At 33.2% G+C, this 12,598-nt stretch overlaps 1 protein-coding gene across 1 annotated transcript; it reads right to left on the minus strand.

The window, feature by feature from the left end:
* Positions 1 to 6,834: 6,834 nt before the first annotated feature.
* Positions 6,835 to 11,543, minus strand: LOC109218077. The gene is made up of 7 exons (XM_019382395.1): positions 11,316 to 11,543; positions 9,389 to 9,583; positions 8,730 to 9,271; positions 7,762 to 7,843; positions 7,573 to 7,684; positions 7,315 to 7,467; positions 6,835 to 7,229 (listed from the first exon to the last, which is right to left on the minus strand). Exons 2-6 carry the CDS (start codon positions 9,578 to 9,580, stop codon positions 7,352 to 7,354), a joined length of 1,044 nt encoding a protein of 347 aa, XP_019237940.1. The 5' UTR covers positions 9,581 to 9,583; positions 11,316 to 11,543; the 3' UTR covers positions 6,835 to 7,229; positions 7,315 to 7,351.
* Positions 11,544 to 12,598: the final 1,055 nt, after the last annotated feature.

Consider the following 12,598-nt stretch of genomic DNA (forward strand, 5'->3'; position numbering starts at 1 on the left):
TATAAATTAAAATGCTATCAAATTTTGTTACTTCGTAATATAGCGTTCACCATGACGTGCTGCTTAATTGCAACCACTTTTCATCTCAAAATAAAATGTGTTATAAAACTTTTTAAGGTTCAAGCAAATCATTTCTTAAACAATACTATTACTTTGGAATTAAGGTAACTACGAGGATATATCTAGTGCCGTATTCGGAGATAACTGCTAAATTAAAATCTTATAACTTTCTTCCAAAAGATTTATTAAAAGATGCCAAACTATTTAAAGGACAGAGAAAGATATGGACATCTTAGTAAAGCCACTAATGCGACTGAAAGAATAGAAGACAGAATATTACGGAATTTTCACTTTACGTCGTAATCATGGAAAACAGTAAGCACACATAAATATATTTATCCTTCAATTGTCTCTCTATTTAAGCTCAAAATATCACATAGAAAGGGAAAAAAAAAAAGAATTTATTTGGGTAATCTGGAAATATGCCTAAATGAAGCTAATATGCTCCACTGTTTTGTGCTTTTCTAAGGTGAAAACGAAGAGAAGCAGAGAGCACATGTCTTAGAATGTGAAGCAAAACTCATATTCTTGATCCTAGGGAATCATGAATCATTATTACTAGAGACTGCAAATAAATTCCATGTTTTTAATTTTATCTTTACTTATTCCAAGATAACTCTCTCATCTTTTGTTGGAAAAATATCGGTTATGGAGAATAAGAATTAGTTTGAGGCGCGTCAAGGCACTGTCCTTAAGGACATTTAGCTCACACCATGATAAATAAAATTAGGCGTATCCCCTAGGATTCAACAAGCTCTTCTAGTTGTTAAACTAGAAACAAAACTAGCAGAAAACTCAAGAAAGAAACCCAGCATATAAGAGGAAAAGATGATTCAGAAAGTTGTATTAGAAAGTGTGTCTTTAACTCTTCAAATACCATGTTTATATAGGTGTTGCTCCAAACGGCTAGCAAACCGCTAGTTAACGGCTAGTTTGACTCTATTAATTGTAAAATTACTTACTAGATAAATAGATGTAAATAATATTTTAAAGAGAAAAGATTTTCCAAACCAAGATCGACATTACTTTTTGAGATATCACTAATTTTCCAACAATCCCCCCACATATCTCGAAAAGAATATAAAAAATAAACAGTAAATAAAGAAAGAGAGATAATTTGCTGGGTTTCGGGTATAAAGAAATTCATCTGGTGTCTTATAGACTATGAACCAGATATAGATAAAATAAGATTTAACTTACAGAATAATTGGTGAAATTGATAACTTCTATGAACCAAAAAATTCTTGTTGTAAGCCAGGGACCTTATTCATCATATTACACCCCCACAATTTCTGTTGTTATCGCAGTTTTGCGCTAATAGACCATGCGCGCGCCTGGATTTCATTAGTGCTCTAAAAATTTTGCAACAAATTTCATAGGAGCGGCCCCGCCCCACACTCATATAGGTCGTCCATCCATCAAGTGTATTCTGCAGCATAATACACCACATACAATAGGCTATGGATATTGAATTAAGAGTATAATAACTCAACCTCACATTCCTTGCAGTCTTGCACTATATACGCACACACCATAGGAAGAGACATAATTTAATAGTGCATGTTTGATCAACTAATAACTTATTATTACCCATATGAACCTGCTTCATGGGATCTCCAATCACATAGGTTGGGTTACCATCGTTGTTGATATATCTCAAATTGGCAAAAGTCTCAACCCCTCGATGTTTCACTTATAAGTCAAAGGATTTGCCAAATACTCTTTTGACTACACATAATATGTATAAAAGATCTCATATCTAAGCAATTGCTATATCACATTATGTCTTCAGAAGGGCTTCAGAAGGGGCGTACGCACAATTTTTCGTAAGCGGTGCCGATATTTAAGAAAGTGAACAATTGTCAAATCACTATAACGATACAAATTAAAACAACAATATTTCGAATCTTATTTAAGAAAAAACGAAATCTTATCGATAATTTTTTTTTTAAATGTTTTCATAATATCCTTAGCGGAAATAATACTAAATACTTCTTTTTCTATATAAAATACTTAACAATTACTTAAAACTCCATCATTATCTAACTTTTTAAATAGTTTCGACCAAGTTCATCGCCCAAGAAAAAGAAGAAAGAAAAAAAAAATTAGTAAGACAACTCACCATGGAACAAAGTTACAGGAAAAATTATTTTTGTTAATTTTAAGCAGAAAAGGCACCAAAACCTGTACTTTATAAAAGTTCGACCCCAGAACCTCACCTAAAGAGGAGCGTGTCACCAGGAGAGCAAGCAAACTGTACGTCAAAAGCAGTGTCATTTAATTATTTATCGTTATTGTACATATCAATAAGTTACACATATTTAGTGAACTTTTCCAGCGAAGCGGGGTCGGATGACATCGTTTTCACCATGGTGTGTCCGCCCCTGGTCTGTAGAGGATGTATCTACTTTTCCCGTTGAAAGATTTATTTTCTTATAAAGGTTATTGCGCTTTGGCAATCACAATATATTGACATAATCATTGTCGGTTTAACTCACTAAGGGATTGCTTAATTAACCTCACTTCCAGGCAATTTTAATACTACAACACCCACAAAAAGTGATCGCAAAATCACTATTGAGTTTTTCTCATCTGAATCAGAGATTCAATATCATCATTGTATACTTCTAATATAGTAAAAAATTTGCATACAAAATACTAACTCAAAGCATTTCTCAAGTAAGGCATAAAATCATTTCAAATGAAAAAAAACTTTACTTCTGTACAAGTGCCTTTTAAAACATCTTTCAACACATAAAAATTTGTTTTCTTTTTGTATTTTTCATAGTCAAGTAACAGAGTAAAAAATTTTAAATATAGAAGCAACTTTAACTTCTACATAAATATCTCAAATCAGTAGAAAACGGTCATAATTTAATAATTTTTTTATCCAAATGACTAAGAGACCCGAAGCAGCATAAATTTTCAAAGCCAGAAATACAACATATTTATGATTTTCCAATATAAATTTTTTCCACAAAAAATCTCAATTTTGTAAAGCTCTATTATAACATTATTAAACATTTTTTTTTCACTTTTTCCTTCTTAGAATCAGGCTATATAACTTTTGACACTATGGTCCCGCATATTTTTGAAAATTTCAGGTTAAGGAGATAACCTTTTCACAACTCATAAAGAGTTCTACTTTATAAATAACAAGCTAATAATATAGCTTCACTCCGAAGATTTTTCTTCTATTTAGCTACACTATTAGATTCAAAAGAATATGAAGGTCTTATCTCATGTATTATTTCTGACTACATCACATCATCGTAGTAATTTATTCACATTAATTATTTTTCATACAAAAGAAATCAAGACCTCATAATACCTTAAAGTAGCTAATGTGTCACTTATAAATCATTTTAAATGACTTTATTTAGAGGACCAAACTTATATTCTCATGACGCAAACAAAACTAGTTAGGCCATATTCCAATAAATGTAAGGCAAAAACCTCAAAAGATTATGAACATCTACCCATACTATATCATCATCGACAAATATTGTAAGAGAGTAATATTTTAATTAAAATATGGGTAAATACTCTTAAAGAAGTAGAATATATCCGGTTAATGTGATACTTAAAAAATGAGAAACATAAGCAAGGTAGATGATTTTTCTTCTTTATATTTGTCTATTATAAGAAAACTTAATATCATTTTCACTAGTTCAACTTAACATAAAAAATTTACCATTTTAAAGACTAATGGAAACAAAAGTACAACATGAGCTTTTCCGTCATTTCAAAAAAATAAAGAGATAATACATAAATTACTCATCAAACTTGTCCGGAAAAATCATTCACACACCTTAACTTTACTGGCGATCTATGTCCCCCCTATTCTTGTTTGGGTTGAATTTAAGATCACCCTAAATGGTGACGTGGCAAAGAGAGTAGCTTCACTCTCCCAATCTCGCGTGTAAGAGGGAAAAATTTTTACTGTGTGGGTCCCTTTTTCGTTTACTTCTTTTTTTCTTATTTTTTTCTCTTTTTGTTTTCTCTCTCCACCTTTTCTTCTTCCTCTCACAATTGCAAAAATCATTTTTTTTAACAAAATATTTTTTTGTAAAAACATATTTGTAAAAACTGATTTTTTTTTTTTGTAAAAACAGAATTTTTTTTCTGTTTTTAATAAAATATTTTCGTTTTTTAAAACTGAAAAAAACATTTTCAACAAAATATTTTAGTTTTTGAAAAATATTATTTTTAATTTTTCAGTTTTTTAAAAGAATTTTATTTTGTAAAAACTGGAAAAACAAAATTGTAAAAACTATTCTTTTTTTTTTTGTAAAAACAGAAAAAAATCGTTTTTGAGCAGATATTGACACGTGGCGCGCGTATACTACACACCCCACCACAAGACTGACTAAGTGTTACCAATGGGGTATTAAATTCACCCCAAACATGAATAGGGGGGACATAGGTCGCCCGTAAAGTTAAGGTGTGTAAATAATTTTTTCGGACAAGTTTGATGGGTAATTTATGTATTATCTCAAAAATAAAATTCACAGAAACTTAAGAGAGTCACTTTTTTTCCGATCGTATATGTATCAACTTGATGCTAAAGTTCTGCCTATTATATTCTCACGAGAATGAGCAGAAAAGAATTAAAAACTAAAGAGATATTAAACCAAGTATGCATACCTTGTATACGTAAATATTATGTCATACACAAACATATCAAGTGTAGAAGAAGTCACCGTCTTTTAAGGTATAGTACCATCTTTAGCATCCCCTAGAATGCTCATTGGCTTGGAGTAATATTTTGTAGCTCACAAAAATAAGTTGAGCATGGAGTGGTATTCTCCATAAGACCATTGTGCAAACTTGAATATGTCCCATTTTTCAAAAATAACTTGGACAACGTCAAACTTGATTCTCCATAATAAAATAGTGTACATATCCTTAAGATTATTGGAAAAATATTGGTTATGGAGAATAAGAATTAGCTTGAGACGTGTCAAGGACACTGTCCTTACGGATATTTTTGCCCAGACCGTGATAAATAAAATTAGACGTATCCCCCAGGATTCAACAAGCTCTTGTAGTTATTAAACTAGGAATAGAACTAGCAGAAAACTCAAGAAAGAAACCCAGCATATAGGAGGAAAAGATGATTCAGAAAGTTATATTAGAAAATGGGTCTTTAGCTCTTCAAAGATCATGTTTATATAGGTGTTGCTCCAATGGCTAGATAACGGCTAGTTTGACTCTATTAATTGTGAAATAACTTACTAGATAAAAAGCAGATGTAACTAATATTTTAAAGAGAAAAGATTTTCCAAACCAAGATGGACATTATCTTTTGGGATATCACTAATTTTCCAACACTTTTATCCCCCAAGAAGATTGAGTCCATTACTCAAATAGTAACTCAACTATCCCAAATTATCTCCTAAAGTCACTTTTCTTTCGTTTGTAACAACAAAGTCACTGAACTATGCTTATTGCACACAGAAGGTCACTCAAATAGATTTTCCAAATTTTGGATTGCCAAATACCTAATTACCCTCTAAATTATAAACATTTATCTTATTTTTATTTTTTTAAAACTTTTTAATATAAGGATTTTTCCCTTTTTAATTTACAATATGGACTTACTTGTAGAATAAATAAATACTATTTATAATTTAAAAAAGTATTTAAGCATATATAATGCTGGAATAACAAAATAATGAGCATAGTAAAAAATTTAATTAGAATAATTTGTTAGTAATAATAATTTAGTATTAACAATAAAAATTTAAAAATTTATTTACACAATTCAGAATGAAAGAAAATAAAGGTTGTAAAATATTTATTCCATGCACGTAATATAAAAATAATTATTTAAATAAAGGTATTTTTATAATATACATTATATATTTTTAAAAATTATTCTTAATTATATTATATATATTTCATGCACGACTTAACATAACATATTTTACACTATACAGATAGTCCTCCTGCTTTCTGGTGACATAACTTTGTGTCGTCAGAAAGTTGGTAGATACATAATAATATATTTGAGCATAGTTGGTAGAAACTCTCTCATCTTTTATCCCCCAAGAAGATTGGTAAGACTTTAGTCACCAATTCGTTTAAAAGGAATCGATTCGATACATATTGGTACTATGCTAAGTTGATTTATATGCCGAATATCGATCTTTATTATCGACTGCATTCGTTATATTGTTGGTAACAATAGTAAGAGCACTGAAATACATGTTAGCAGCACAATTTATTTCATAGTCTGGTAGTTCGCAGACAAACTTTTTGGGTACTCAAAAGGCTCTACTATGACATAGAAGATGTTGGATCTTTTTGCCCTAATTTTAGACAAAGTACTTTTATAAAAGTAAAAAAGATAACCCTTTCGCCAGAAATCGTCGGTCACAGTTTTCTGGCCTCAATAGTTTGTAATATACGTGTGGTCTAATTTATATGACTGGCACTGGCATTTGTCTTGTTATTTCATTATAGCATTTTAGTTAAACTTAAAGCTTTACTCTCGCATTATAAGTGTATACTATTTGACTTGTATGTTCATATTAAAAGTGGTCACGTGAGAATGATGTAAAAAGGATTTGAGATTTGAATGCTATCTTGGGAACAAGAAAAGAGTAAAAAATAAAGTAAAAGGCGAGAAATATGTATGAATGAGACATGATTCAATTTTCTTAATCTATAGAGAAAATTCCAAATTACCTCCGTAGCCATTCATAGTACATAATGCATACGTTCTAGTTATGAAATTTTACCATATGAATCTTGATATACACCTGACAGGATTTCAAAACCAGTTGACCTTGGTTTTATTTTATTCGATTTGAGTAAAAAGTCATATTTGTGAAAATGTGAAAATTTGAAAAAATAGGATCTAGAATATAGTTGCCACTTGTCCAAGCCCCATTTTTACAAAGTGACAATAAACCTAGTCTAAAACGATTTTGGACGAGAATTGAGATATATCTGCTTCCTAGGTACTAAATAAGTTGGAGTAATGTACATAAATCGCATGCCATACAGCTATCACACTTGAAACTGAATAGGGGGCGGCCACTGCACCAACGATAAGAACCCGAGGAACCAGCAAAAATCTTGAAGAACACGAGCAAGAGCTCAGCATGGACATCGCGGCCCATCTTAATGATTTTGTTTTCAGCCAAACCTCATCCCTGCCCCTGTAGGATCGGTACGTATTAGACTCATGACAATTTAGAACAAAAAAATTCCGAGTTTTAACTATTATATGTTGTTTAAATAGACCTGGCCGGAGACTTGTCTGACACTGATAATCGCTTGCTTAGATTATAGGGATCGGCTCTTCAGCATTCCCGATGCTACTGAGACAAGGTGGCTTGGCAGCTCCATAATAGAAGAATGCCATCATTTTGGACAACTCATCTGCTGTTCGGTTCACTACTCAACTCAAGAATTAAAGGAAAAAGAAGATAAGAGATAAAATGAGGATTTGAGATCAAGCGACAAATGTCAAAAGCAATATTCCATTAGATAGACTTTAACCTTTCTCGCGGTGCATGATTTTCCCTGCTTTAGTAAAGATGAGCTCGGGAAAAACAGAGACTTGTAAAGCAGACACCAAGTCAACTTCAACAACAGCATCAATTGCTACACACTACAGAGAAAAAAAGAAACTATCAATAGTGTGTTTGGAATATAATTGCTTAAAAGTTAAATGTTTTAACTTATTACCCTTGGAGATGGTAGTCTGCAGTTCCAGATGATGTGGACAGCCTTCTCCAATTCATCACGAACCATTTCATTTTCCTTTGGCCTGTGTGTAACACAGAGCTTTCATAAGATAGTATTCAAAAGACTTACTTTGGCCTAAAGCAAGTTATTGGGAGAGACTTGTGCACTTTGAAAAACCTACTTTAGCCCTTTGTTTTATATGGTTCAGCAAGTAACCAATTTTATGCTAGGAAATCCCTTCAAAGAAAGGAGAATACATGGTTTTTCGTCAAATGAAAATGATCTCAAAGAACAGCAGAGAGAGATTGCCATCATGAAAAATATACAAATAAAGTTCGGGTTATTTGTGAAATAAGTTATGCTGATCTCTTCTAGAAATGTTATCTCTAAAATGCCGAGTCTTCCAATATTTTTGAGTAAAAACTCTTTGTAGTAAAAGTTTACCAGGTCACTTTCACATAAAAGAATTGACATTTATGAAAAGATATAAAAGCGAAAGGAAAAAATTAGTGAATTCGGTGTCATTCTCCTCTAAGCTGATATGGATTGACAAGAATGAACAGAACTCACCTTTTTTTTAGCACTCTAATTTAAACAGGACTCACCAATTAATTTAGTTTACTACACGACTGACTTTTCTTTCCTAATTGTGAACAAGCGGGAGAGATTATTACGGTGAAGAGTAAAGAAATCTAGAGAATGGATATGGATATGCATATGCATATGCAAGCTACAATGTAATAAAAGAATTTAATTGTCTAATGGAAGCAAGACAAAAAAATACAGACAACAGATAACCCCTAGACCATCATAGAAGCAAGTAGATTTTAACTTTCAGGCACATGGACGAGAAACAAAACAGAAATAGCAGTGAAAGCAAGTGCCCTTATCTAACAACTGACAGAACATTCATATCTAAGTCAAAGGCTACATCATTAATGAGAAATGTAGAGGAGTTGAGAGATCACCTTTTGTAACGATTATGAACAAGTATAATAAGAGGACTGATGTCCTTAAACACAGCCTCCTCCCATTCTGCAGTGGTTAAGTCCTTAATTGGACGAATATAATCATCATCTTGCCATACCACTTCATTGTCACTGTCATAATTTTCATCATCATCATTATCTTTCTTAACGTTCTTGATAGTGATCTTGTTAAAGAATTGATCCAAGTTAAAACCCCGCCCATCTGCATCTTCTGGCCAATCAGGGTCTTCCTCTTCAACAACAAGAGGGTAATCAGCCAAAAGCTTTTGCATCTTTTTTCTTTTCTCAACAAGATCTACCTCTTCCTCAACATCAGGAGACATTTTAATGACATCCCTTATCTTCCTCCGCCATTCCCGCCTTTCATCCTCATCCATATGAAAGTAATCATCCCTCTTATGACCTCCATCAGATTCAGAATCAGATTCAGATTCATCTCCTGAATCTTCCTCTCCATTACCAAATTTTAGCAACTCTTCTAGCTTCGAAGCTTTTAATCCCTTTTGTCTGAGACCATGAACCTGATTTTACAGTTCATTGTCAAAGCAGTGATCTTGAAGAATATGAACATGTAATAGAGATTAACGGCTATGATGTAGTCCAAACAAATAAGAAAGGAAGCGGAGAGAAGAGCATACCAGCAACTGGGATGTCCAAAATCTTGGTGCTGACTGGCCAGAATAATTCAAATTCAATGAAGATATAATAGAACTTCTCAGTTTGTTTCTCCTTTGAGGAACAATTCCAAACACTGAAGGGAAGCTTCTCAGGCATTTCTCCTCTAAAGGTGGGGTCAAATGCTGCAGCCTTAGACTGTGTTGTAATTCCATTGACTAGAAAATCAAAAAAAAAAAAAAAAAATATAGTAACTTACCATAAGAGAAATTCTGTGCAATATCTAAGCAAAGATAAGGGAGAGAAAATATATTTATGGCATGCAATTATCCCATTTGCTAAATTTCAAGTTCATAACAGTTAAGGCTGCGTACATCAGACCCAACGTGATCCGGCCCTTTCCCGACCTCCACGCATAGCAGGGGCTTAGGTCACCACTGGCCTTTATTACGGTTTTATTGAAACACAGGGACTCTTCTATTTCATTTTCCCGACTTATTTTATCAGTGTTTTCTTATCCAGTATCCTATGTTGGACCTACAACAACTGGTTTTAAGGTCAAATGGAATTCAACATAGTTCATGAATTGAAGCTTAGACGTATAATGCATTTTCTCTGTATTTCTTTGTCATTCCCCGGCTATTAGTATAAGAGGAACGGTGAACTCCATTTCCTCAACAAGCGCTATTGAGAATACAGAAAGGAACTCTTTAAGATAACCACAAGACCAAAGGGAAAAAGGTGCAGTGTCAATTAAATGGTACAACTGACGAAATAGCTACCACCCAATTGCAAATTGCACCAGTATTTCAAATTGAGATGTGTCTCAACAATCACCAGAAATCGCGATTGAGAAAGCAAATAATATCTTTACGATCATCAGAGACACATCTCAATTTCAAATACTGAGTTTTCTGTCATCTAGTCATGTGTTCCCTATATTCAACTGTATAAGTCAACTCGTTTTCATGTTGCAGGTCCTTGTAGCATGTATATGTTCCAGGCAACTTAGCGCACTAGAGCACTGATGTAGTGCTCAGTCTCACATAGCTCTTAGACCTTGAATTTGTTAAGTGGAACCTATCCTGGTATTACTCGTAAACTCTATCCACATGAGTAACTAGCGCACTACACCTATTATATAACATTTCGCAACTTGGGTGTGCATCAGCAGCTATAGAAAAATGATAATCAAGTAGCGTACTTGATAATCAACCCAGTGCTCATAAGTTACTACTGCAGTCCAACAAGAAGGGAAAAATCCCTGATAAAAATGCATTTGAATATTCAGTCTTAACGAGGGGACAACAATGAAGTGCATAGCAGTTAGAACACCTGCTCCTAAGCCCCCAATGTCTACGGAAATCCACTAATTTACTACAAACTGTTATCAAATAAACAAATAGAATATAGCTCTCTCATCCATTTCCAGTTTTAGGCCACCAATTACAGTTACCACTAGGAGAAAAGACCCCTAATTCATAGACAAAACTTTACATACTTATCTCGATACTCGGGTTTTAAGTATGTTATTTGTTATTCTCAATGGTCACTACATATTCATACAAGATTCAAATTGAACATCATGTACTGCCACAAATTCAAGTGGGGCAACATTCCAAAAGAAGAAACAAAATAACAAACAGCATATTAATGAAGTTTGTGACTGAAAGAAAAGAAGAAAAAAAAAGACCTAGCTTCAATCCTAATTCAAATGTAGAAAACAACAAGCAAAACATGCACAGCAGTTAAACTTGGATTATACAACAAATTTAAAAGAACAAATTGATTTATGCATAGCATCCAAACCATACTTCAAACAGGAGATTCTGGGAAAAGAGACTTTAACGCGCCCCCTCCGCCCCCCAAAAACCCATTTCAAAAGGAGAACCCAGAAGGAAATTACAGGAAAATCAGCTTAAGGGGAGGGAGAAGTTGAAGAATTCTTACTTGGTCAGAATAATTAGTGTTTCTTGAGCTAGTACTATACACAACTCTCCCAAACTTCCTGCAAAACCAAAGAGATAATGAAAGGATTCAAGAAAGAGAGGGAAATGTTAGTTAAAAGGTGTAGGAGTGAAACCCCGTGGATGAAATTGTAGATTTTATGACTTCTGAGGAGAATTTAGTGAGGTAAGGGAGTGGAAATTTCTCTAAAATCTGTATATCCAGTTTTTGGGTATTTTTTAGTGGGCGTTTGGACATAAGAATTGTGAAATTCCGAAAAAATAAGATTTTGTTTTAAACTGAAAATGATATTTAGAAATTAGAGTTATATTTGGATATCAATATAATTTATTCTAACTGTATTGGGTGATACCCTTTTTTGCTTGAGCCCGACCGGGTTGGGTCCGGTCCGGGGCAAGTCGGGACCATCGAACCCGACCTGGATGCAAGGTAGAACGACGGCCACGTCTACAACCGAGGTCGAGTCATTTCGAGACCGTTGCAGAGCTCGATATGAGTCACCACCGGATGGAGAAACACACAAGGTCGGAAGCCGGACTCGTAACGGATAACCAAGCGTCGCCGGATATCTCGCCCAAACGTGATTTTCTCAACCACTTCAGGCCATTAAGGCGTAATTACAGGGATCCACGATGTAATTAATTTACCTACCTTATTTTTACCCTTAATCAGAATGTATAAAAGGGGAGAAGACCCCATAAAGAGGGGACCGAAAAAAACCATTACACTACAGTACCATCTCTCTAAATTCTTGTACGCTATCAAGCACAATCGTTCTAAGCAATATTATATTCTGCGATTATTTACTTTAACAGCAATTGTTGAGTCTTTATCTTTATTTTCCTCAACCTAAACCTTTTGTATCTTTTAGTTCACGGATCCTTAAAACCCCATATAAATTCAATTGTTATCCGGATTCTAGGGTAAACACTAACTTTTATAAGTGCTTTGAAGTAAAAAAATTTAAAAGTAGCTTTTTTGGAATTTTTTAAAATTCCAAAAAAATTCTGAAATTTAACTTTAAGTGAAAAATTAAAATTTTCATGAAAAAAAAAAAGTAGATTTTTCGAAATAAAAAAAAGGAATCTTTTTGTGGCCAAATGGGCCACTTAGTAACTTCAATTCAATGTCCTGTAAATTGTATTTGCCACAAAGGCTTTTTTCAATTACTTAAAAACAATTTTTTTCCTTCTTAAAAATTGTCCAAACATTTACTCTTTTTTTTTTTGTTAGGGTTTTTCAATATTTGGATGGTTTGATTAAAG

The sequence above is a fragment of the Nicotiana attenuata genome, unplaced genomic scaffold, assembly GCF_001879085.1.
Source record: "Nicotiana attenuata strain UT unplaced genomic scaffold, NIATTr2, whole genome shotgun sequence".
In the NCBI taxonomy this organism is placed as follows: domain Eukaryota; kingdom Viridiplantae; phylum Streptophyta; class Magnoliopsida; order Solanales; family Solanaceae; genus Nicotiana; species Nicotiana attenuata.

Excerpts from the sequence above, each read along its gene's own strand:
- LOC109218077 (XM_019382395.1), bottom strand. The coding sequence starts at position 9,580 with ATGGAATTACAACACAGTCTAAGGCTGCAGCATTTGACCCCACCTTTA. Across the intron at positions 9,272-9,388 it reads TTTGGACATCCCAGTTGCTG|GTTCATGGTCTCAGACAAAA; the intron begins GTATGCTCTTCT and ends CTGTAAAATCAG. Across the intron at positions 7,685-7,761 it reads GCAGACTACCATCTCCAAGG|TGTGTAGCAATTGATGCTGT; the intron begins GTAATAAGTTAA and ends TTTTCTCTGTAG.